The sequence below is a fragment of the Melanotaenia boesemani genome, chromosome 3 (genome assembly GCF_017639745.1).
Source record: "Melanotaenia boesemani isolate fMelBoe1 chromosome 3, fMelBoe1.pri, whole genome shotgun sequence".
Classification (NCBI taxonomy): domain Eukaryota; kingdom Metazoa; phylum Chordata; class Actinopteri; order Atheriniformes; family Melanotaeniidae; genus Melanotaenia; species Melanotaenia boesemani.
In genome coordinates, this window is record NC_055684.1 from 15,576,511 (window position 1) to 15,600,887 (window position 24,377).

At 37.4% G+C, this 24,377-nt stretch overlaps 2 protein-coding genes across 3 annotated transcripts in view; both read right to left on the reverse strand.

Annotated features, from left to right (window-relative positions):
• mtss1 (MTSS I-BAR domain containing 1) overlaps positions 1-18,125 on the reverse strand; it is a 75,035-nt gene extending 56,910 nt beyond the window's left edge. For both annotated transcript variants that reach the window (XM_041981482.1, XM_041981480.1), the window contains exon 1: positions 17,284-18,125. In XM_041981482.1, the coding sequence (XP_041837416.1) occupies positions 17,284-17,355 (72 nt within the window). In that variant the 5' untranslated portion in view covers positions 17,356-18,125. The remainder of the gene's footprint in view (positions 1-17,283) is intronic.
• Positions 18,126-20,742: 2,617 nt separating this feature from the next.
• LOC121637365 (E3 ubiquitin-protein ligase TRIM35-like) lies at positions 20,743-24,155 on the reverse strand. The gene has a single exon (XM_041981484.1). The coding sequence runs from the start codon at positions 23,899-23,901 to the stop codon at positions 22,420-22,422; it is 1,482 nt and encodes a 493-aa protein (XP_041837418.1). The 5' UTR covers positions 23,902-24,155; the 3' UTR covers positions 20,743-22,419.
• Positions 24,156-24,377: the final 222 nt, after the last annotated feature.

Sequence of the window (24,377 nt, forward strand, 5' to 3'; positions counted from 1 at the left end):
CCACAACACCGCAACACTCAATTCGCCATGGGAGTACCACAAATTGCAACCTGGTCTGTGGGAAACACTGGGCAAATGCATGCAGCTCACTGCCACGTGAATGATGTTTGTGTGTTATCTTCCAGATAAACTAGGAACCGCCTGGAACTGCTGGAGCTTTATTGACTGTAAGGGGGTGAAGTGTCCTTCACTGTAAACAGGTTCCAAGTAAATTCCATCAAACTGGTTTTATAGTTCAACCTTACTGAAGCTGAGCAGTTGTTTTTATAAGACGTTAGCATTTTAACCTTATGATTTCAGTTTCACAACTTTATCACAAATCTGCTCTTAAACAGAAAGCTGAATAAACTAATGATTTAGTTTCAGCAGCAAAGTTGTTTTTTAATTGAAACATGCTTCTGTAGTTATCTTTAAAAGCTAATTAATAACAATAAAATGTTAGTGATGCAATTTTCTTAAAAAGGTTAGAAAATGCTTTATATATATATATATATATATATATATATATATATATATAGGTGAGTTTGGAGCAGATGGATGTTTTAAATAACTATTAAAATGTATCAGAAATTACTCAAGGCTTTTCATAGAGTAAAGGTTTACGAAGGGATATTAACAAGTTGAAAGATGCAGTGTGCCTGAGATCAACGGGCAAAAAAAATTAGAAAGGTGGAAGCTCTCATTGAAAAAGTCTGATCTCCCTTTGAACTGTGATCTGGGAATAGTTAGCAGGGCACAATCTGTGGATCCCAACAGTCAGGAGGGCACATCCCAGGCCAAGCTGTGTGAGGTGTGTTTAGGGCAAAGCCATTCAAGGCTATAAAAGGTGAGTAGTATTATTTTAAAATCTATATGAAATCTAAAAGGAAGGAGATAAGCAAAGGAGTGATGTACTAGATTAAAACCAATTAATAGTGTTGTCAACAAAATAAAAGCTGCCATGCCTTCAGGAATATGATTTTTTTTTCCATGTGTTACAGACAAATTATATTGTATGAATTGATCCATATGAACATAAAGTCTATATTTGCTCACATTTACAGGCCATAATAACAGTGTGAAATTGTACTCAGGAAATGTGACACTGCTCTGCTAATAACTTAATTTTGAAAAATGAACTAGTCTCAACTTCCTGTCCGGTTCTACTGCGGCTCATTTGAGAGTTGCGGCAAAGAGGTGACACACCAGAGTAAAGTTCGTCACATCCTCCACGACAGGGCGGGGTTTACTGCCGGGGGTCGTGTCTTTATGTGCAGGTAGCAACTGACACGGTTATTACATATTTAACGATAAACTTCGTCCATGGTAGGGCGGGGTTGGGCATGCGGCAGTCCCTGTCTTTAAATCCCAAATGTAATGTATACATTTTAGTACTTCCAGCACCTCGATCAGCTGTTCATTAAATGAGGGTGGGTGGGAGGGGTTGCAAAGTCTTTCTCCACAGTTTCAAAGAATCCAGAAGAACAGCTCATTTTACTGTGTATCCATCAGTGCTTTCAGACAGACGCCGTTATGGTTTTTGTTCCATTCTGGAGTCTCAGAACCTCGGCTCTTTATACCAGATTAACCAGAAAAAAAATGGGAGGACTTCAATCCCCAGAACTTAACATGAGCTAAACAGCTCTTCCTTGCTAGCCGTTGCATGTTTACTTTAGCTTTGAGTGTGCATGTGCTTGTGCGGGTGTCTCTCCAGAAGATGGGCGGTGGGAGGGCTGAGTCCGCTGCTAACTACGGAAGCCCAAGGAGAGCATTTGTGGTGCTTATTAAATCTAGATTTTCATAAAAATAAATAGTCATAAACAGCAAATTCTAATAAAACAATTAAAATAATTTATTGTCCACACCTAACTGAGACTTATTTTTTATTTTGTAATTGGTAATTGGAGTGGAAATACACTGGCTTCACAATTATTACCGATACACATCGTATCATAAATCATCTCCACATTTGCAGGGTGCAGGGAAGTGGCTGCCAAAAGAATGTGGCTGTGCAAACTCCACTGAAACCAGTTTGAAAGCGAAACCTGACAATTAAAACAGAAAAGATTATCACTTCTAGTCTGTGAAAATGAATCAACCGTTCTTTGTAGGAGAAAATTAAGGCTTTGTTACATATTCCCCTGATGTAGGTTGTGATTTGTATGTAATTAATTCTGTTTGAATCATCTACACTTTTTATGCCTATGATCCGACTCAATTGTGCATTTTAATCAGAGCATTGATTATTGCTATTGTAAATAAATTAATTTAATAATTTATAAAATTTTTCATATCCCAACATAAATATTGTTTAAAAACAGAACACAAATTGTGAAGTGTGATTTACACAAGCAGCTAAGTGATATTATGAAGCTGTTAAGTTCTTGCATGCTTTATCAAATGTTATTGAAATAAGAGAAAATGTACATTCATTTCAGTTTGTCAAAGACTGGTCAACAGTTGGTTCTCTGTTGATTTATTCCTGCACCAGTATAATAGGTAAAGAAATTTCAGGAATCAGAAAAAACATAACCTGATCCATACGTCAAGTGAGTGATTGCACAATAAACAATCAGAACAAATGAAAAGCAGCTTTAAGTACTAATACGCATAGAGACCTTTTCCCAACACAAGTTTTCTCATGTCAAAGATGGACACTGTTAATTGCTTTTCAACTGCACTTGATGTACACGTGATGTAACCGTGGTGAAGAGACAAACAGCAATGGAGGTGGAGAGGTTGTGACTGTTTAAACAGCAGGTTTTAGGCTTGTTGCATATATTGTTTAAACAACACTGATTGGCTCAAGGGGAGAAAGGAAAAAAAAGAAGAGAAAGTAGATGGACATGGAGTGTCAACACCAGGTTAATGGTTTGCACAATGCACTCAGTGTGTGCAACAATGAACTACAGTCATTTACCCGCTAATGGCTGAGAATTTCACTTTATTTCACAACACGAAGTGTCAAAACCAGATATTCTGATGGCCATCTTTGATTTTAGGAATCAATACATTTAACTAGAGCTGGGATATGGCTTAAAACTATCTTGTGATTTTTTTTTTTTTTTTTTTTTTGTCTTTATCACAATATAATACATCTTGATGTTTTGGAAATATGACTAAAACAGTTTAAATGTTGACTTTATTAACATTAACATGCATAAAAAGACTCTGGCAGGATTTATGTAAACTCTGTTAAAAGGGGGGATCACTGAAGTTAAACTCAAACTTTTTCTTTTGAACCAGGGACCTGAACTTATAAGCTTTTAAGAAAAAAACAGTATTTTCCCTTCTGTAACATAGGGGCACCTGGAAGCCGAAGGCATGTCCCATCACCCCAACAAAATCAAGTTCATTTTATTTTATATCAATACTCAGGTAATTTTTTATATTTTTTTTTTTTCTTGAGCTGGGTTTAAAAAAAGAAAATAAATGATTTAAATAGATTAAAATTTGATTAATCCAATACTGTAAAACTAAAGACTTTAAAGTTTTGTTGCTGGTCTATAAAGCTCTTGAATGATTTAGAACCAAAAATCACCTGTGACCTCTTGACTCAGTAGGAACCTACCAAACCCCTCAGATTATCTGGACCCTGTCTCTTATCAGTTCCCAGAGTCAGAACCAGACATGGAGAAGCTGCATTCAGCTTCTATGCTCCACATGTCTGGAACAAAGACGACCGTGGATCATTCGACTTGCCAGTTTACAGTAAAATGGAGGACCATCCGTACTCTTTGCCCCACGAGACGGAGGAAAAAATAGCCAAGAAAAAAAAAGGAATTATAACCAGGCGAAAACGAGAGCTTACATCGGTGGAGCATTTACCAGAAGGAGGCAAATGATGAGGGAGAGGGACTTCCAAACTGACGTAGAGGATGCAGGCTTTCTGCTGGATAGGTAAGTTAATTCAATCTAACAGTGAAGTTTAATTTGGAGTTATGTTAGAAACAGGTCAGTGTAGTCCAGCAACTACTTTATCCTCCCGTTTAAAACGGATCATTTACTGTTACTTGCTATATAAAATGGCAGAAACAGCTAATTTGGTAGTTAGCCTACAGCAGAAAAGCTCTGTTGCAACACTTTTCAGTTGTTACTCTTCACAGAAGTCATACTGTTTTGCTCTTTCTCTTTCTCTCCCTTTATCAGATGATCTTTGAGTCTGCATGTCACGCAAAACGATTTCACATGATAACATTTGCTATTAGCAGTAGCTTGGTACCAAATACATGGAGCGGATGTTTGTAACTTATCGGCATAAAAAAAACGGAATTATGTATCGTTCTGTACCTCATCACCTGATGGGACACTCAAACTTGTGTGAGATGTTGACATTTTCACATTTATGACTCTCCGCGGTTTCCGTAGTTGTAATAACGCACTTAAATGGTAAAAGCATTTATATGGAGCTTTTACCCAACACGCTTTACATTATACATCACATTCACACATTCACACACTGGTGGTGGAAGCTGCCATGAAAGGCACTCAACCACAACCCATCAGGAGCAATTTGGGGTTTGGTGTCTTGCTCAGGGACACCTCGACATGAGCTCAACAGACCGAGGACCGAACCGGCAACCCTCAGGCTATAAGCCAACTACTCTACCCACTGAGCCACATACAGAACATCAAAGTTTAGTTTCTATAGTTTGGTGTTCTGTAGATCAAAGTTTCATTTCTATAATGTCGTCCCATGAAAAGATATAATAAAATATTTTCAAAAATGTGAGGGGTGTACTCACTTCTGTGAGATACTGTATAGAGTATATTTGATAGATCGCCAACTCCTACCTTCAATATGAAGAAAATGACTTGTCAAAGATACTGATGAGGAATAACGTTTATCTAATATCAGCAGCAAACTCAAATCATACCATACTCCATCTGGATCCAGAAAAGAGGTGGAGAGGTGGGAGTCGGGACTCATTAACATATTTTCAGGCTCACACATAAAAAGGTGCAGGGTTACATCAAAGTCATCAAAAAAATCATCCTCATCAGACAATTCTAATGAAGACGGATTATTTAAGGTTTTGCTGAATGGCTTGAGGGGGAGACCAGAGAAGAGCAGAGATATTATGTCCTTTTATTCCACATTCCAAGATCTTACATAACAAGCAATCTTTTCTTTTTTTATTACCAACAGCATTACCATGAGCTTCATTAATGTTCACTTAAGCAATTTCCCCACCGAGGGACTATTAAAGGTTTCTTATTCATCGCTATAGCAGAAAAGCTCATATGAACCCCTCTGTTCACAAATGCATGTGATCTCTGAAATTTGCTCAAACATCTTTGTGTATATACATACATGTGTATATATACGCACATACACACACTTACATACACATTCATACATACAAATAACAGTTTCATCTTGGCTTTCAGGGTGAATCAGCTGACTTCCACACTAAAATCTTGTGGTGTAAACTGGAGCCATGAAGCCCTCAGTGAGGCTGATGAGGATATAAGGAGAGCTCTGTCATTGCTCTCTCTCCACAGCAGTGTCAGGAGGCATGGCTGCCTGTCTGTCTGTCTCTATCATCAGAGTGGTTTGCAGCAGGCTGAGAGAGATAAAGCTATGCTGGCAAATTCCTCAACTAGCCTAGTAAAAGACCTTCTGAGTGTTCAAAAACACACGAATGAAAACTCTCAAGACCACAGAGAAATCTCAGTAAAAGGAGCAGTCTGCAGGGTTTAGTAACATCCACTGACAGGGTCGGAGGCTGCAAATGACTGAAAATCCTTTTGACTCACCAAACGTGAGGAGAAACTACAGCGACAGCTAAAAGCATGGCAGGTACTGACGCCATAACTGCTACTTATAAAAAACCTGCAGTCAACAACTCTGCACTCATGTTTACTCTGCAAACTGTTAGTCATAATGTTATTTTTCATTATTTCACTATATAATCACTATATAATCTCTTACTTTTATGTAGCCTACTGGGTTTCCCTTTGCTTGCACGAACTACTCTATGTATTGATCACTCCAAGGAATACAGCCTAAAAAAGGCTTAAGGACTAAATTTATGCTTTGTCATTATAACTGATCATATAAACCCCTGTATAAGTACTACATTACTAGTTTAGCATTTTTGTATCACGTATGGCAGTGATTCTAACTTTCTATACCGCACTACCATAACATAAGATGTCTGAAAGTTGGCTTTGAGCCTCATGCTCAAGGATATCTGGCGACAGTGATGATTATAGGAGGACTTCAGATACGATTTAAGCACAATGGGCCTCATTCACCAACCGTTCTTTTGAACAAATTTGTTCATAAATCCTACTTAAAAACTTTTACTAAATTGTGGCATTCACGAGAATCGTTCTATCTCCTACACTCAGGAGTACTCTTACGAACATGTGTATCCCGACATGTTTGAACAGAATAAAGTGTTTGTGTTGTCTTCTGCTGCTCAGTTCATTAAAACACAATAACAGAATAACAGTAATGTTTTTTTGACAGATTTAAACAGATTTTTTTTTTTTTTTAAATAAAACACAGAGTGCATTTACTCTCTCCCAGCCTCCCGCTATATATGTACATGCAAGATGTTCCAGGTTGTGTCCTAACATTAGAATTTCCCCAGAGGGAAATTCTAACTATTTTTCATTCATTCAAGAACAAGTCGCAGTCAAGACAAGATTTAGGTCTATGGCTGGTCTAACTGACACCATTGGTGCAACAGACTGCTCACACATGTGTATTTAAAGACTTTAGCCAGATCCTCTATCTCAGCCAAAAGAAATATCTCTACCTAAATGTTGAACTATTCTGAGACTCCCAGAACCAGCATCTGAATGTGGTCTCCCACTTTCAGGGAGGAAGCTACTCCTTTGTCTTACAAAGCAGCTCCAAGGGCATGCGCCACCAACAAGGAGCCATTGTAACGCAAGGATTATCAGTAGTTTTATTAGAAGATGACAGTTATACCCTGGCCATCTGGCTGCTCTGACCAACCTTCAGACTCATCTGGAGGTTTATTTTGTCAGGTTCACATTTTTTGCACCGCATGTGTCTGGACCCTGCAGATGGTATTTTGCTTCACAAAATGTATGGCACAGTATGTAAAGAGAGATGAAAATGGATTCTACGGTGAAGAACCTCCCTCTTTAATCAGACCACCATGAGGATGAGCATCCTAACATGCTCATGGGACCAGAGACTGCAGGCTCGTTGCTCAAGTTCAGGAGTAATTAATTCACTACTTGGACATAAAACTGCTTTTACATGATTTGGATATCAGCGCGTGATTATAACCAAGTGTATCGCTTTAAAAATGAGGAAAATCAGGTTCCAGTGCAGATCTTTATTATTACTTATTTTAGACTTCAGACATTAGACAAAGTGTGAAGTCTAAAATTATTTATTTTCTTTATTATTACTTTTTTAAATTCATTCTTTTGGAATTCTGTTATTTTTTCTCCCTGTTTTCATCTCATCCCTGTTTGTATCTGGACATGGCTCCTCAGTTTCATGACCTTGACAGGTATTTAAGGGTATCTACTGATGTAAATAAAGGAAAGCTGGTACACCCTTTTAACTTACAGAGATAAGTATTTACCAATATAAGAGAAAGGACACAATCATGTTTAGGAAAATGACAGTTTTCCTAAAAACGTAAGTATAACTTTAAACAAATTTAAGAATATTGGTAAGAAGATATTGGTGAATGAGGCCCAATAAGTATTTTTTTTTCCATCTGATGAGACTAATTATTGATCAGGGTGCTTCAAATGGAATTATTGCTCTCTTTAAAAAATTAATAAAGCCATACTTTAAATATTTTAGTAGCATCTTTAAGTTTAAAATGTATTTATTTAAAAAAAAATCTGATTGTCAGGCAATGTTGCAGCTGAATAAATCCAAGGTAATCTTAATATTCACATCTGAAAAGACTGACGTGTAAAAGTCTTGAGCTACAACAATGCTGTGTTAAGTCTGAGACACTTTGCATCAAGGTTTAACTAAGAAAAATTTCTTAGGAATGTTTTCTGATCTGCTGAAATGTGAGTGAATATGTCATGAACTAATCTCAGAGTCTTAAATGAACAGAAAGGGATTATATATTCTCTTTTTCATTTTCCTCATCTTGTCTATTTCCAAAGTACTGCCACATGTTTCTGCTGATGTGGGGGAAAGGAAGCAAATGTCAGCTGACCCACATGTGACTTCTATTTCTGTTCCTTTGCATATTATTTGTGTATCTCGTTTTCACCGGCTCAGTCCGACATTCTAACACAGATTAGGGATCCGTGTCTCTGCTTCATTTTTAGGTCAGCATTATAAAACACTGCAACTATAATTCAAGTATCATTTGACAATATATAAATTCAAAAGCAACTTGCTGGTCTTAAACGATAACATTAGTACGATAAAAGACTGAAAAGACACGGACATGATGTCTTTAAAAGACAAGTATTAACAGTTTAATACCTTTTCTTTACACTTAACTCAAAGAAAAGGCTCAAAATTCTGCGTTGAATTAAAAAACAAAAGAAATTAATGCACGATGACACTGAGGTTTGAGCATGTATGTGACAATTCCACACCCTCTATTGAGCTGCACTCATCCATACAACCTTATTACCTCCACCTTTTTGGCATGCTGATTCATGTCAATCCCTTCACCTGACCTTAAAACTTAGTCTCCGGTTGGATCCAAAATCTGTCATCTAGAACCCCCCCCCGGTCCCTGGTTCAGGATAAGATTTATTTTGTGAAAAAAATATCAGGATATCAGTTCTATTCTATTCTACACTCATTTGGCAGATGCTTTTCTCCAAAGTGACTTTCATCTGAGACTAAGAACAACACAAGCAAGAATTCAAACAGGATGTGACATCGTAATTAAGTGGAAGTCAGACTGCTGTGAGTCCAGTTGGACCCTGGTAGTGCTAGAGGGAGTGCTTTTTATTTTTTTTAGTCTCTATAATAGTGTTTAATTACACAATTTCATCACACAATATCACGTAGCTTACTGAGTGCTGAGTTGTGGCAAAGAGCTGGACAAATCTTTTTAACTCATTCTGACGAGTAGAAGAGTTAAGCTAAGTCCAGAACTCAGTGCAATGTGGTGGCGCAAAATGTGGCAGTTATAGGCCATATTTCCCAGCCCTACTACAGTGTATTAAATTTAAAATGTTTATGGCTGGTTGGGCAGCTGGTTCATATACAGAGGCTACAGCTCCAGCCCAGGTTCAATTTCCAGCCTGGGGCCTTTGCACTTTAAATTACTGTCATTAAATTGTGCTATACAAATGAACTTGCCTTTCTATTCGTATGGTTATATTTGATGAAAATCTTTTTGCTGGTGTACTATAAGGCGCACCAGTTAAAACCGAGGCAAAAAGTTAGTCTGGAGCCTAGGGCTGGGCGATATGGCCTAAAAATGAAATCTCCGATTTTTTATAATCAAATCCGATTTCCGATTTTAATCGATTTTTTTTCTTTTCTTTTACAAACATAAACTTATTAAAAACATTTACTTGTTTATATAGATGAATGCCAGCAAAAATAAAGCATATAATGTCATAGCTTTTCCATCATATAAACGACTTCATATCTTACATAGAAATATGCAACACAATGCATCCGTGATCTCTTTCCATCTGGATCCTTATCACACAGGATCCACTGCAGAAATAATTCCCCTGATGAAGGTCGTCTCTTAACTAGAGTTTGTGGGCTAAAGATGACTTCTGCATCTCGTAGAGAGCAGCATTTCTCACTGCAGTTATACGCATAGCTAAATCCCAGGCGTGAGTGAAGGGTCACTTTACTGAAAATCTGTCAGACAAACACCGTTCTGGTGTGGAGGGAGGGCTAAGTCTGCTGCTAACTATGGAAAAAAAAATCCCGATTTTCATAAAAATAAATCTCCAGAAATGCAAATTTCAATTTATCGATTTAATCGATTAATCGCCCAGCCCTACTGGAGCCCTGTGTGGTGTTTATGTGAAGATAAATCACAGCAAATTTAATGAACCTGGTTAAAATAAAACTGGTCCCAGTTCAACATTTCACAGAATTTGGGGGCAGTTGGCCGGTGGCAAGGTTGGAAATGTTTTATCAGCAGTACTAGAATGCACCATAGTTTTAAGACAACTCTCTACCTGTTGTTCTTTCCCACTCCTTTCATTTCATTCACACCACAATCACTTCACCTCTTATCCACCAAAGGTTGTTTGCTTCCCTCTTCCTCTTAAACACTTCTTGCATCCATCCTTCTGTCCTCATTTCTCCTCCCCAACCACACTAAGGCTACTAAACTAAATAACACACATTTACATGGATCGTAAAGTGTGAATTTCCATTACATGTGCGTGTGTGGTAATGTTTGTATTTCGATGACACACGTTTCACCAGTTCTGCAGCAGAATGTAAAAATTTAGTGTGTCCACACCCACATTCACCTGAGGCTGCTTATTTTCCTGTCAGGAGTGAGTGTTCTGTGGAATCAACCACTCCCACACAAACAATCAGGAACTATACAGTATCATATAAGTAATGAGAAATCACATTGTATTATGGCTTCTAGTTGCAGGGTGTGTTTTGGTCAGTGAGTGTGGTGTGTAGGAAAAACCTGTATTTTGTTCTCCACACATACAGTTAATAGTATATAGATATAAATTACTATATAATACAGTCATGCAACCTTAAATGTGTGTGTCCGTGTAGGAATAGGACACCACCGTTGAAAACCATTTGTTATTCTACACACACCATAGCTGCTGGCTCATTCACACATCACCTTCAGTATACAGCGTAGGACACATAACACACACATCATTTCTATGTAAACGTATGATCACACACAAGCTAGTTGTCACTTGAAAACAACCTCTGGGGAGAAAGAGGGCAGGTTGACTGTAGTCTGAATGACATTTCCTTTCAATAAGGGCTAACAGGGATAACAGACCTTTTTACACACAGGACATTTTGACTAGTTATGAAAGGAAAATCACAGGTGAGACAATTTATGAAAAATTTCTGTTCCTTTCATTCTAATCCGATTGTATTTTTCACAAGTTTTGTAAGTATCTCTGCGCAATCTGCTAACTGTAAACGGACAAATTCCAGGTCCTCTGTAGCTCTTTTAATGAGGAAAATGTACAAGTCAGTTGTTGCCTTATGAATCCATACGCAACTGTGAGAAAGTGTCTGAATACCGCTCCTGATGATTTTTTTTCTGTGACAACAGAAAAAGCATCAACCCAATAATTTTCTTCATTATTGTTCTCCTGGTTGAAGTGATAACTCATGTTGTTCTATCCCCATGGAAAGTTACCATGATGGGGGACCTGATCTAGACCAAAGATGGAGAAAACCCCCGGCAATTGAATTGGCAAACACAGAAATGTTGCATTACATTTGCAGTTAACTCTGTAAGCAATTTCCCTGTCTTTATTAGCTTAGTTATTAGGGCTGGGTATCGTCACTAATTTCCTGAATCAATTCGATTCACAACAACCTATATCAATTCGATTTCAATTAAATCCGATTCGAAAAAAGAAAAAAAAAATGTAACTTTTTCAATGTCCTATTAAAACTGTTTCATTCAGTGGAGTCGCTCTAAATATTCTTAAAGTTCAGATCTCAGATAACGTGTTGATGTTAATAACACCTACAAAGAATACTGGATACATTTAAAGCCGTAATACGACTCAGAAATTCCTTCAATGATGTAGATTCAGCTTGTTCAGCTGTGCGCGTTGCCATGACGACCGTGATACTATCAGCGTAACACCAAAGAAGGAGAAAAATACTCCATCTGCTCCTCACTGCAGTAAGATGCTTCCATCTTCACCTGCCTGAGAGGATTTAGAAAACTCATATTTGCTGTCTGATTTTCAGCTGGTTGATGTGTTTTCCGAAGCGTGCACTCTTTCCTCTGACAGAAACCTGTGTGTGCTTGCATGTGTCTGTGTGTGTGTGTGCTCACTGCCATGGACACAGAGCAGGCGCAGCTATGCCTTCATGTAAATCAGATGAATAGCATCAGACTGTTTACTGTTTGATAAAGGACGAAGTGTAAACCTGTTCTATAGGAAATGTGACTTTAAATGACCATATCGGATTTATTTTTAAACTACATGCGTGGTGACATCACTTCCTGTTGTTCACAGGACGGCACCCGTTAGCATTAGCTGCTAATATGAGTGCTGCGGTCTTAGCACTACTTGCTAATGTGAGCGGTAATACGCTGCAAAAGACTTTATAGATGAATGTAATCCACACTGGTGAAGGAAAACATCTGAACTTGACATTATCTCGGCAAGAGAAGCTGAATTTGGACGGAGGAAACACACGGAAACCAGTTGTGTGTGTATACATGCTAAGATCTCACCGGGCCTCAGTAAGTCACGTGAGAGTAGGGTCACGTTACCGGAAATAAGGACTTATGGAAAAAAAATAAATAAATAAATCTCCAGGTTTTATTAATCGATAATGGATTTATTTCATTTGAATCGATTAATCGATTCTTTTTAACCCAGCCCTATTAGTTATTAATCTGTATTTCTCATTTCAGTATCAAAGTTTTATCAAAACAAGCCAAACTAATTCTTACTTTGACTCTATTGTGTTTTGGATGCTTGGATCAGGTGTGTTTATCACGTAACAGTGAACAAAGATCATTCAGATAGCTCACAGTTTTTACTTTTATTCACTACGTCTGCATTTTACCACCAAAACATCTGTTGCGGATAAGTCTATAAACTTACACTAAAATTCTTTCAACAAAATGAGTTATATCAAAGGCGAGGAAAGCAAAGAAGAGGAAAAGCTATAGGTGGAGAAACAGAGCATAAAAAACAACGAGTGGGAGGAGTAACAAAGCAGAAGAGGGAACGTCATGGATGGATGATCGTAGACGAGTAAGAGCTTGAAGGTGAGTGTAAAGAAGCGTACTCAGCACATCAGGATGGAGGGATAGATGAGTGTAGAGATGGAGGAGTATGGAAGGTCGATGACTCATAATGTCACTCTTAATATAGCTGAGACAGAAATCAATATGCTGTCTGTCTCCAGTAAAACTGAAAGGTCCCATGAAGCTGTTGCAGGATGGATTTTCATCAAGTTGTGATGGATTTTCACATCATAAAGTCTAATTATCAATTTATCCTTACGCACAGAGCATAGACAACATCTGTCAGTAATCTTTTGTCCTCAAGGTGCAATAAAATAGACTCTGATGGAAGTTCACACTTAGCCAACATGTTTTCTTCCATATACTGAGGTTTAACAATTACAGCTATTAAAGTTAAGGTTCCTTAATTTCGATGTTTTGAACTTTAGCTGTCTGACAAAAAGAAAGCAAAGTCTACACATTAGACCAACTAAATATCAGGTTTCCATAATAAAACTGAGAGACAGTGCAGGTGCATGGAGATGTCAGCAGAAAAACCAGACAGTCTGTCACACTGGTAACCACATTACAGTAGTTATCCAAGGACTGCAGGGATGAAAACATGGAGCCACATGTAACTGAAAATACCAACAATATAATCTGCAATGAGGTTTAGTGTTATATTATAAAGTCACAGAAACAAAAAGACTAGCACGCTTCCAGCTATGACCAACACAGGCAACATCAAGTTGACAAATCTGTGTATATCCGTGTTATTGAACTTATACTTCACAACCTAAGTTTTACACACAGGCTAATATTTTTATGACACAAAATATGCTGCTAAAAAACTGCCTATACCTTCAAAAAGTTAAGTTGATGCACATATAATCACTGAACCATCTTTCCATATTCAAATTTAGAAGAGTTTAAATGACACCAGAAGAAGAAAAACATAACAATACCAGATTGTGAATGTTTGTGTTGCATTTTCAGCCTCAGTTTCAAAACTGTTATGTCCCTCTTGAGTTGTACGAAATGATATCCTCCCCTGGTTAGTTGTGTAATGTATCAAACTCATAAAAAGTATGCATATGACACTCCCTTTTTTGATGATAACTGAATACATATAAAAGGCAGCTTTCTTAATTTACAAATGACCTACAAGCCTCTGTGCCTTGATGTCAGCTGGCTTATTAAAGAGTGTGAGCTCTTTACAGTCATGTTATGGTGCCCTGAGGAGACCGTTATCTGAACAGCAACTCTGCTTAATTACACATGACTTCTGTGTGTGTGCGCAGCAGATGGAAGGAATGCCCTTATTGGTTCTGTGCCATGTTGGTTAAATACCAGGATCTGATGCCACAAGCTCTGAATCTCAGTTTCCTGAACTCCCACAATCCACCAAAACCATTCGTTTTCCTTGTTATCTGACAACAGAGGTGAATCATGTGTGCAGCTCACTGTTCTTGCCACAGGATGTCTGCAAGTTTCATCACGTCACATGAAAAATGCTTTAACTTTTGAATGACATGGAAACGCCCACACTTTCCTTGGATTCTTCTAACCTGCACCTCTCAGATGGTATACAGTTTCTTACAGCAGCAACGTGACCCTCCGGTCAGAGAAGCAGGTCCATTTTGGACTGAGGACAACAAAAACGTGTACTATATCGTTCAAAATGAGTACATTTAATGTTTAAAAAAAAAATGCACAAAAATGAAGCCATGACTTCTGTGAGTCATCTGAAGATTCACTATTACACAATATCCTGGTACTTCTGAAAACTGAATCATCATCTGTGGTTTGTTTAGCTGTACTATGAACAACACACTTAGCCTCATGCAAGAGCCTTCTTAACTAAGCATTTTGCACCCTTGGGCGCTCACCAACGGTTGGAGGAAATTCTACCTCAGTTACAGATCATGCACACATCCCCACTGTGATGGCAGCAGCTTCCTTCAGCAGGACAGTTGACTCCTGCTTTGCTGTAAAAGCAGCTCAGGAATGGTTTCGCCACACTCCCCAAAAATGCCTGATCCATGGAGGCGTCACATATGGGTCAGAGCTGCGTTGGCGGATAAAGGATGGAAGGGGGCTGAAATGTTGTGGCTGATCAGTGTTTAGCGTAACAACCTGTGTGTGTCCATTAGGATGAAAATAAACTAAAAATCTTAATGCTTAATTTTTTAATTTGACCAACTACAAAAACCAAAAGAAAACTTAAATATCATTGAAGCTAACAAGATGCACCACAGTTTGCTAATTATTAACTGAGGGATTCTTCTCCTTTTTATTGGTTTCGCTTTCAATCAGCACTGACGAAACAATTCCTGGTTGTGTACGTGCTCATTTTTAATCAGGATGCTCCCACCATTGCAAAATCTCGCTTTTCACACGTTTCCCAACAATAACATCCCTCATGGAGACTCTCACTCGCAGGCAAAAAGAGACAAGTTTGGTCAATTTTACCCCAGAATGAAAGAAAAAGGTCAAACTACTGAGCTTATTCTCATTCCTGTTATGTGGGCTGACATCCACCACACAATAAAAAAAAAACTTGTTTTAATTATCCAAGAAAATCTAACTCATCTGAAACGTGCAACTCAGTCTGCAGGATGCAGTGGAGTGATATTCCTTCACATCACTGGAGCAACAGCATGTTTCCTGAGCGCTGGTAGCAGGTTCTGAACCTATTGTAGCCCCCAGACCATCGAAGGATAGTCCTACTACTACTGGCACAGGAAAGAATATAATTGGCCGTTCTATGGTTATTCATGTTTAGAAAAAAATAACACATTTTTTTGTGGTATATTGTTATGTATGACATTGCAACATGTAGTCTTGTGTGGTATCACTTACACAAACTATTTAATCTTATGTAAAAGCCTCTTTGTATAAACAGATGACACCCATCAGGCTAAAACAGGCTATTTCCACTTATAAGTTTGGTGGAACCAACTAGCAGGATATAAATGAAAAAGAGAAAAATGTTCTCAGTGTATTGAACCTGAGGTCATGTGGCTACTACTGTAGTAGTTTTCTAATTACATGAGTACTGCACATTCTTGATTGTAGTGCAGTATACACTGTTTTCCAGACAGCAGGTCAATAAGCACTGTAATCTATCCAATAATGAACATTTTAGGCAGAAAACAGCACTGATAGTCAAGATTTAAAAAAAAAAGAGGACACATTCAATAAACCTGGGCCAAGGAACAGTTTTGTTTGATTGATCAGCATTTTTTTAAAAAGACAATCTTATTGTGCTTCACACAAGAGAAGACAGAGCCATCATGTTTTTCTTCTTTAAACGGCTGCTTAAATGACTGATTACCAAACCAGGCCCATTTGTTCCAGCTACATGGATAAGATTTAAAGCAAGTTATATGAAAATAGTTAGAAACTCTAAAAGCCTACATGTGTCGTGGGCTGAAGTTCTTGCAATCTGTGCAATCTGCTTATCAACATTTACTGATTTTCATGTAAAGCATCCTTAGATATTCCTATTTGTTTGCCATTATTCGACTGTACTATCATGTGTTCTGTGCATGCACAAAGACATAAATTTATCTGCAAAAGACAGTAAGATGGACAATAAAAATCAGTCATGTCGTGTTTTTATCAAACTAATGCTTCCCCAAAAAGACACTCTAAAAGAGTATTTTGCTGGTTATTTTTGTCAAATGAAAGATACAACTTAAAAAGAGGCACTGCTAACGACAAACATCTGAGAGTAGTGAAATACTGACAGACAGCAAAGGGCAGCCTGCTTGACAAACATCAAAGAGCACACAGCTGGTAAAATCCACCCCCATTCAGCCCTGCTACCCTCTCAGATGGCCCATTTCCAGTTTTAACCTCAGCTCAGTCATTATCCAATCAACATCACCAGCACTCACATCCAGATATTCCACGTTCAGCCATTTATAAACCTAAATTTCAATGTTTATATTCATCCTCGACTATGCTAACCCTTTCTGAGACAGAGTATTTTAAATTTCATCAAGTGTGACTGCATTGTTCTCAGTCCCTTATGACTCAGTCTGAAGTATGAGATTATGAAAGCCAAAATGTTTGAGGAGGAATTTCAACATGGATGTTTAATTCAAGGAACTGTGACTGTTTAGTGAAGCAATCAGGAAATTTCCATTAGAAATGAATGGAGCTTAAAATGAATCTTTGTATAGCCAAGCAGCAAACTACGATCCGTACCAAAAAAAAAAAACTAAAATAATGTAATAAATTAAAACTGTACAAAAAAAATTAAACAAAAACTGATCACAAGAAACAGAGAAAAAAATGCAGTGTGTACTTATCTACTTTTGTATATATTAAAAGTAAAAGCATTAAAGCTGACGAGAAAAATGATGTGAGATTATTTGCAAGTCTCCAAAAAGTAAAGTCAGTGTGGTTTTTTGTTTTGTTTTTTTTTTTTTACCTTCATGTCGTTCATGATGAGCTGGAAGAGCCCTCCCAGGGCGCTGCATTCCTTCTCTATACCCGCATCCATTTTTCCACAGGCTCGGAAAAAATCCTAAACCTCCCAACAGGCAAACTTTTTTTCTTCGTCCAAAAAACGGAAAAACTTCCTGGCAAGTTTTTAAATAGTCCAACAGAAGAATCAATAGAGGCTTTTTATTTAATGGAGGGGAGTGAGTTAAAACACCCCGAGGGCAAAGTCCACTTTAAAAGAAACAGCCAAAAACAGTTGCGGAAAATGAGGAGAAAAAAAAAAAAGAGGAAAAACACACAGACTCTCTCTCTCACACACACATACACACACACGGGAGTAAAACACAAGTCGCAGCAACTCACAGCAACCTTTGGCTGTAGTCAGCCGATGCTACCAGCTGGCCAACTTGATAAACGTCCCAAAAAACACCACATCATGACTGAATCATGTAGCACACTGTCTGCAAAACGACGGACAGATCATTTAAGCTTGCTCCCAGCTGGTTTTAAACCCAGTGAATGGAAAGCTAGCAGCTCCTTGCTAACTTGGCTAGCTAGGTTAGCGTTAACTCCGCTAGCAACCTGTGACTGTGCGTGTGTCCTAACACAAACGCGCACACACATATATATGTATATACACAGTCCGTGATCAATCAGTTCGGCTAAATAAACCGACACGGCTCTTATCTAGTGTCTACCGTAGATTTTAATCCTTTGGTCGTTGTCTCCTGAAGTGTATCCGAGAGAATTTGCGTAGTTTCTAGTGAGTTTTAACGACAGAGGCAACCGTTTTCCAATCGTTACTCCAATGGGAGTCCTAACCTGAAGTGAATGAGTGTGGTCAGAACCCCGCGTGAAATTAGGCGAGACGATAAATACAACATCCGGTAAGGAATGTCAAAGTAAAGGTTTCAGATAGATAGATAGATAGATAGATAGATAGATAGATAGATAGATAGATAGATAGATAGATAGATAGATAGATAGATAGATAGATAGATAGATATTACACAAAATATTATAGCAGTGCTTACAAAGATACTTTGTGTTTTCTGTTTTTGTTTACTACTTTCAATTTAGCAGATTTTCTTAAAAATAATTTTAATCTTTTTACGCCAATATAATGAGACAATGCACTTCACTATCAACAAAAAATGCTATATATTTGATTTTATTTATTTATCAACGCATACACTTACTAAATTATGAAAACTGGGGTGATTTGTTACATTACAGTCATTTACCTTTTATCCAAAGAGACTTAAGGAGAGGTTAGGTAGTAGCGTTAAGGGTCTTGCCTAAAGACCCAACTGGAAGGTGTTAATATTCGTCCCCTGGGGGAACCAACTCTGGTCCACTCCCATGGAAGAAGAATGATCTGCCAGCTAAGCTAACCAGACTTTTTTTTTATTTATTTATTTATTTATTTATTTATTTATTTATTTATTTATTTATTTTATTTTATTTATTTATTTATTTATTTATTTATTTATTTATTTATTTATTTATTTATTTATTTTTTAGTGAGTTTTTGTTTTAGTTTATTACATGTTTAGACTGTATGTACTTAAACCTGTAGATCATTTGGCATATAGGAGTAGAAACTGTATTACAAAAGGAGTTGATATTTTTGATCAAATACGAGTAACAGCCCGAGAACTGACCAAATATTTTAAATCTATGTTTAATCAGCAGCTAAAGGATCAAAAGGTTTACCTTATGTGTTTTCCAATTAATAATTAATTCTGGTTAATTTTATGTTTTTTGTGTGTGTTTGTCTATTTTTTGTTTTTTCTTAGAAATACAGCTTCACTTTACAATTGACCTTTTGGTATGCAGTTGTGATGTTGCTTATTAACGACAAATCACTTGTAACAGTTTGGTATGTTTCTGTTGAAAGCTAACAGATTTTGTTTGTTTTAGCTTTTTAAAAAAATAAACTAAATTAAAAGACACAAAATATAGTCTAAATAGTTTTGCCTTGATATGGCTTTTATTTTTAAGATACTTTCGTTTTCTGTTAACGCACAATTCCGTGCACTTGACGTCACCGTGTGTCTGAATGGTGGAGGTTTGTTGCGCGTTAAGGACGCGGCGGTTCTGCGGGGCGGAGCTTTGAACAGAAGAATAAAACATTTTCTCAAACCAGGAAGGGTTTATTATTATTATTATTATTATTATTGTTATTATTATTATTATTATTATTATTATTATTATTATTATTATTATTATTATTATTATTATTATTATTAAATTAATCCAATTATCTCTATTTTTGCTTTTTTCCACTTTTAGTTAAGCTGATCAAAAATTCTCTATGAAGTGACCAGTTTTTTTTAAGCAAAGTTAAAGAAACTTATTTATATTTTATTGACATTGCATTTATGAAAGAAATCCCTGCACATAATGTTTTATTCGTGATGTGATATATACTGTTACAAATGACCTTATTACTCATAATAAATTTAACACATAGAAAATGTGTTGTCTCGGTATTAAAAAGAATATCTCTTAATGCCTAATAAGTTTTATTGTTACTATATGCTAAAATTAAACAGTTACTCATCTTAAATGTTCCATTTATCTCCACTGAGTTGATACTTTTAAAGGAAGCAATGGGAAAATACAGGTTTCCTTTACAAACTCAGCTTTCAATATTTTCTGCTGTTTCACTAATAATAATATTCTGTCATAAACTGATTCAGTGTCACACAATCAAGATGCTCACACTAAAACTCAAAACTCACTCTTCACCTTGGCCTCTTCACTTTGCCCCTTACTCTTTTGTTTTGCAGAAGTATTTCTCCTTTTCAATCTGAGATCAGATAATAGAGGCCATCCACTGTAGCCTTTCCTCTGTGGTATTTGGGGGGTGGGGTTGGATGGTTTGATAACTTCTATTTTTTGATCTCCGAAAGGAAAAGGGGCAAAACAGAGACGAAACTGGAACTGAGCTTCAGTCTGTGTTGAATGTTGGATTCTGTGGTGACGAGCAGATAAACACAAAACGAATGTTCAGTGTATTTTACCGATTCACCCGGCAACACGCTGAGTCACAGCTACAGCCAACCCTCCTCCCAGTCTGGTTACCATGGCAACCAGTATGATGGTGTAGGCCTGTGTTTGCGTGTGTGTGTGTGTGTGTGTGTGTGTGTGTGTGTGTGTGTGTGTGTGTGTGTGTGTGTGTGTGTGTGTGTGTGTGTGTGTGTGTGATTTGCTGAATCACCAGATCATTATCCACCAAACACTATGCAGGTTTCCATAGAGACCAAAGGTCAGTGTAGAATAATATTACAATCATAAAGTAATAAAACTTAATCATTGTTCTGTTTTTTAACTTTAATCTGGTTCACTTGGTGATTTAATAACAAATATGCTTTGCTTTGCATGTTTGCACACTTTTTCCAGCAAATATTCAGCTCAAAATCATTTTAAAGAAAAAACACATTAAACTGGTAAAAAAAAAAAACAGCCTTGTTTAAGAATGTACTCAGATTACTACTTAAGTAAAAGTACCAATTGAAGTTTTGGATACATTTTTAATCTATGTGGAAATTTTGCACATTTTTTTTAACTTCTGACTATAAAAAAGTCATTATTATTTATTTCCTGTCACTATCAATGATTAAGCATTACTTTACAAGAAAAATCAGGGGTGCTGTGAAATGATTAACATTTTCTGATATACTTCTTTTTTTTTATTTATTTATTTATTTATTTTCAAAACACTTATTTTCAATTAAATATTAAACTAATCTTACCAGATCCCCAGGGATGGTATGTGTTACAACAAAGGAAAGGAAAAAAAACAGCTACATCATTATTATTCATGTTAAACTCAATAAAATTGACTTTAATGAATAGATGTTATTATTATTTTTTTTTAGTTAAACTACTTAAACATGACAACGGATCCAGCAGTACACACAGAAGCACCAGAATACAGTTAGCAATGAAAACCTGTCAGAAGCTGCTGGTTGAAGCCTGAAAAATGTTTTTATATATATAAAAAAGTCTGATATAAAAGCAAAAGTCATAAAAGCATTTAAATAAAACAGAACAAAATCTGCTTCTTGAATGTAGTGCAGTTAAAATAAACAGTTGAATAAATTGTATAAAGATCCATGCCATCACTGCAACCAGTGCTCTGATTGGATACAAAGAAACAACTTATTTTATTATTATTTTTATTTTTTAATTTATTTATTTTTACTGTTTATGACTTTCTGATTTTATTTCAGATCTTTCAAAGTTTTATCCAACTTAAAAATGATTAAATCCCAGATTGAATGTTGTGTTTTACTTGTTTTATCACATCATACTACCTTTCTTTAAATAAACAACAGTTGGGCTGCAGAGAAAATATGTTGCCATAGACGGATGTTTTTTATTAATGAACATGAAATTTCATCAGAGTGCTCAGAGATTTGATGAGCTGCATCCTTTTCAGGTTTTTTCATTTTGTTTGAGTCAGCCTGAACTTTATTTTCCTTCTATCTGATAGAAATTTACTGGGTCAACACTGAAATTTAAGTTTAACAACAGCGACACCTGCTGACCAGAGCTGCAACTGCCATAAAAATACAGCAGAGGCTCGTGACGTCTGTGGTGTTTAAGATGAATTTTTAATCATTCTTATGTTTTAATCCCGAATCATAGTTTGATCCAACAACACTGTTTTAGTTCCCAGTTCACCAGACAAATTCTGTCTTTGAATACAGCAACACAGGATTATCTTCATTTTCTTGTTTTTTTTTCTGATCAAAACAAGTGTCTAGAAAATGAAAATTAATCTGATTTTACCACAAAAATATTTCCTCGTGCTCCCATTCTGACACTGTGGTGTCTGTTTAGAAGATAGTTTGGCTTTAGGAGTAATAACTTGGAAGTGAGGGTTAAACTTGGGAAATTTTAGGTTCTATTTTGCTGCCTTAATATTCTAGTTATTAATAAATCATGCCCCTTTGAACAGTGTTCAAGCAGAGCTTGAATCTCATGTGATAATGCTGCAATCTCATGAAATGAAATGAAGAATACTTTATTAATCCCAGAGGGAAATTGCAATTATCATTGCGATGATCATGATCATTCCACTTCAAAGTCTTTTCTTTTTTTTTTTTTTTTAGCTTTCTTCAAAATCAGCAGCATCAGCAGCAATGTCACCTCCACCCTCAGCATTAACAGCCTGAGCACCATCATCACTGCTGCTGTCTCCATTATCATCAAACACCTGGGGTAAAATCTTTAACGGGAATTTGCTTCCTGTGTAAAAGACTGGAAACAACGTCTCAGTGCAAGTGTGTGTTAAGCTGTGGATGTGTGTGTTAGTTTCAGCATTAAAGAAAGACACGCCTCCTCTCTCACAGTCCAGATGAACACTGATCGCCTGCAGCTTCCTCTCCGGATGAAAAGGTGAAGGATCCGGTGGGGAGATGATGACGTATTTGCCCTTAGAAAAAGCGACGGCCCACAGTCCGGACTTAATGTCAGTGCATCCCTTCCGTCTGAACGTTTGTGCCACAACACCAACGAACCAGGCTGTGCTGTCTCCAACTTCAACAGTCCACCTATGGGTGCCTGAGTTAAAGCCTTCAGAGGCCAGGATCATGCCATGACAGTCAAATCTCTCAGGATTCTCTGGAAGTTTCTGTCTTTCTCCGCATCTCACACTCATCAGATCCTCAGACAAGATGAGTCCCGCTTCAGCTGTGTTTGGATCCAGAATCACAGGTGTATAAGAGACCACCTCCTTCATCTTGTTCCATATGCTGAAGGTTAGGTTGCCCAGATGTTTGGCCTCGTCTATCAGCGCTCCTGAGTCCAGCTGTGGACCATTCAGGTGGGAGCACTGTTGGACTCTTTCAACTGCAGCCTTGTAGCTCTGCAGGAATGAGACATCTGCAGCTCTCAGCTTCTCCTCTGTGACTCGGGCTGTATCTGAAAGTGCTGCTATCTCTCTGCTTAGAGCGTCAGTCTTCTCCTTTATAATTTCACTCTTCTGCTCTTCTTCCTTCCTCAGAGCAATAACCCTAGCATCCTCTTCCTCTTGGAGAAACAGGTGCAGCTTCTGAAACTGCTTCCTTATCTCTGTCTCTGTGCTTTGGGCCTGGACCTGAATGTGTTCTGCTGTTTGGTCATAGTTTCCTTTAACTTGGTGAAAAAGCTTCAAATTCTCCTGTAAGAGAGACAGAGATTCCTGCAGCTCCTTTCTGTAATCCTGTGCAGCCTCACGGATGGGTCTGAACCTGTGGTTCTTATGGGATTTGGAGTCTCTGCAGATGAGACACACAGGCTGCTGATGGTCCACACAGAACAGTTTCAGCTTCTCAGAGTGCAGGCTGCACAGATACTCGGACTCAGACGCAGCTTTACTAGCTTTTTCCCGTAAGAAGGCCTCACATGTGTTCTTCAGCACCAAGTTACAGTGTGGCCGTTTACTTCCAGAGGAAGTTTTGCAAACAGGACACTCACGCATTTGTTTCTTCCTCCACCATCTTTTCAAACAGTTTTTACAAAAGCTGTGGCTGCATGACAGGAAAACCGGATCTCTGAATATGTCTCGACAAACAGGGCAGGAGAGTTCCTCCTCTAATCCAGAGGCCATTTTGTCTCTGGCTGATGCTGTAATCACACCAGTCAGAAGGTTAAAACAGGAAGTAAGACACTTACTTCTCTATTGTTATTTTCTGTCCAATTTGCGGTTCTTTGAAAAACTCGCGTTCAGTGATTCAAGTCGGCGGCTGATTGGAAAAAGGCCTACTCAAAGTTTTCCTGCCTCAGGTGGAGTTTCAGATTTATATCACGGTGAATATTGGTGTCTTTATTTCAGCGTAGTTCTCCTTTCAGCAGAGGAACAGCTTCTACTTCCTGTCTCATATCATGTGGTTTTTTTTCATAAATTTTCATAAAGAGCAGGTGGTGTGTTGTCATGTATACTGTTCATATTGAGACACTTGAAACATCTGCTTCAACTGCACTGCCATTTAGAGAAGTAGAAACATGACTGATATTAAAATTACACCCTCTTTCAATTCTAGTGTTTTACATATCAGGACACAGATACATAAAAAATAATTTGGT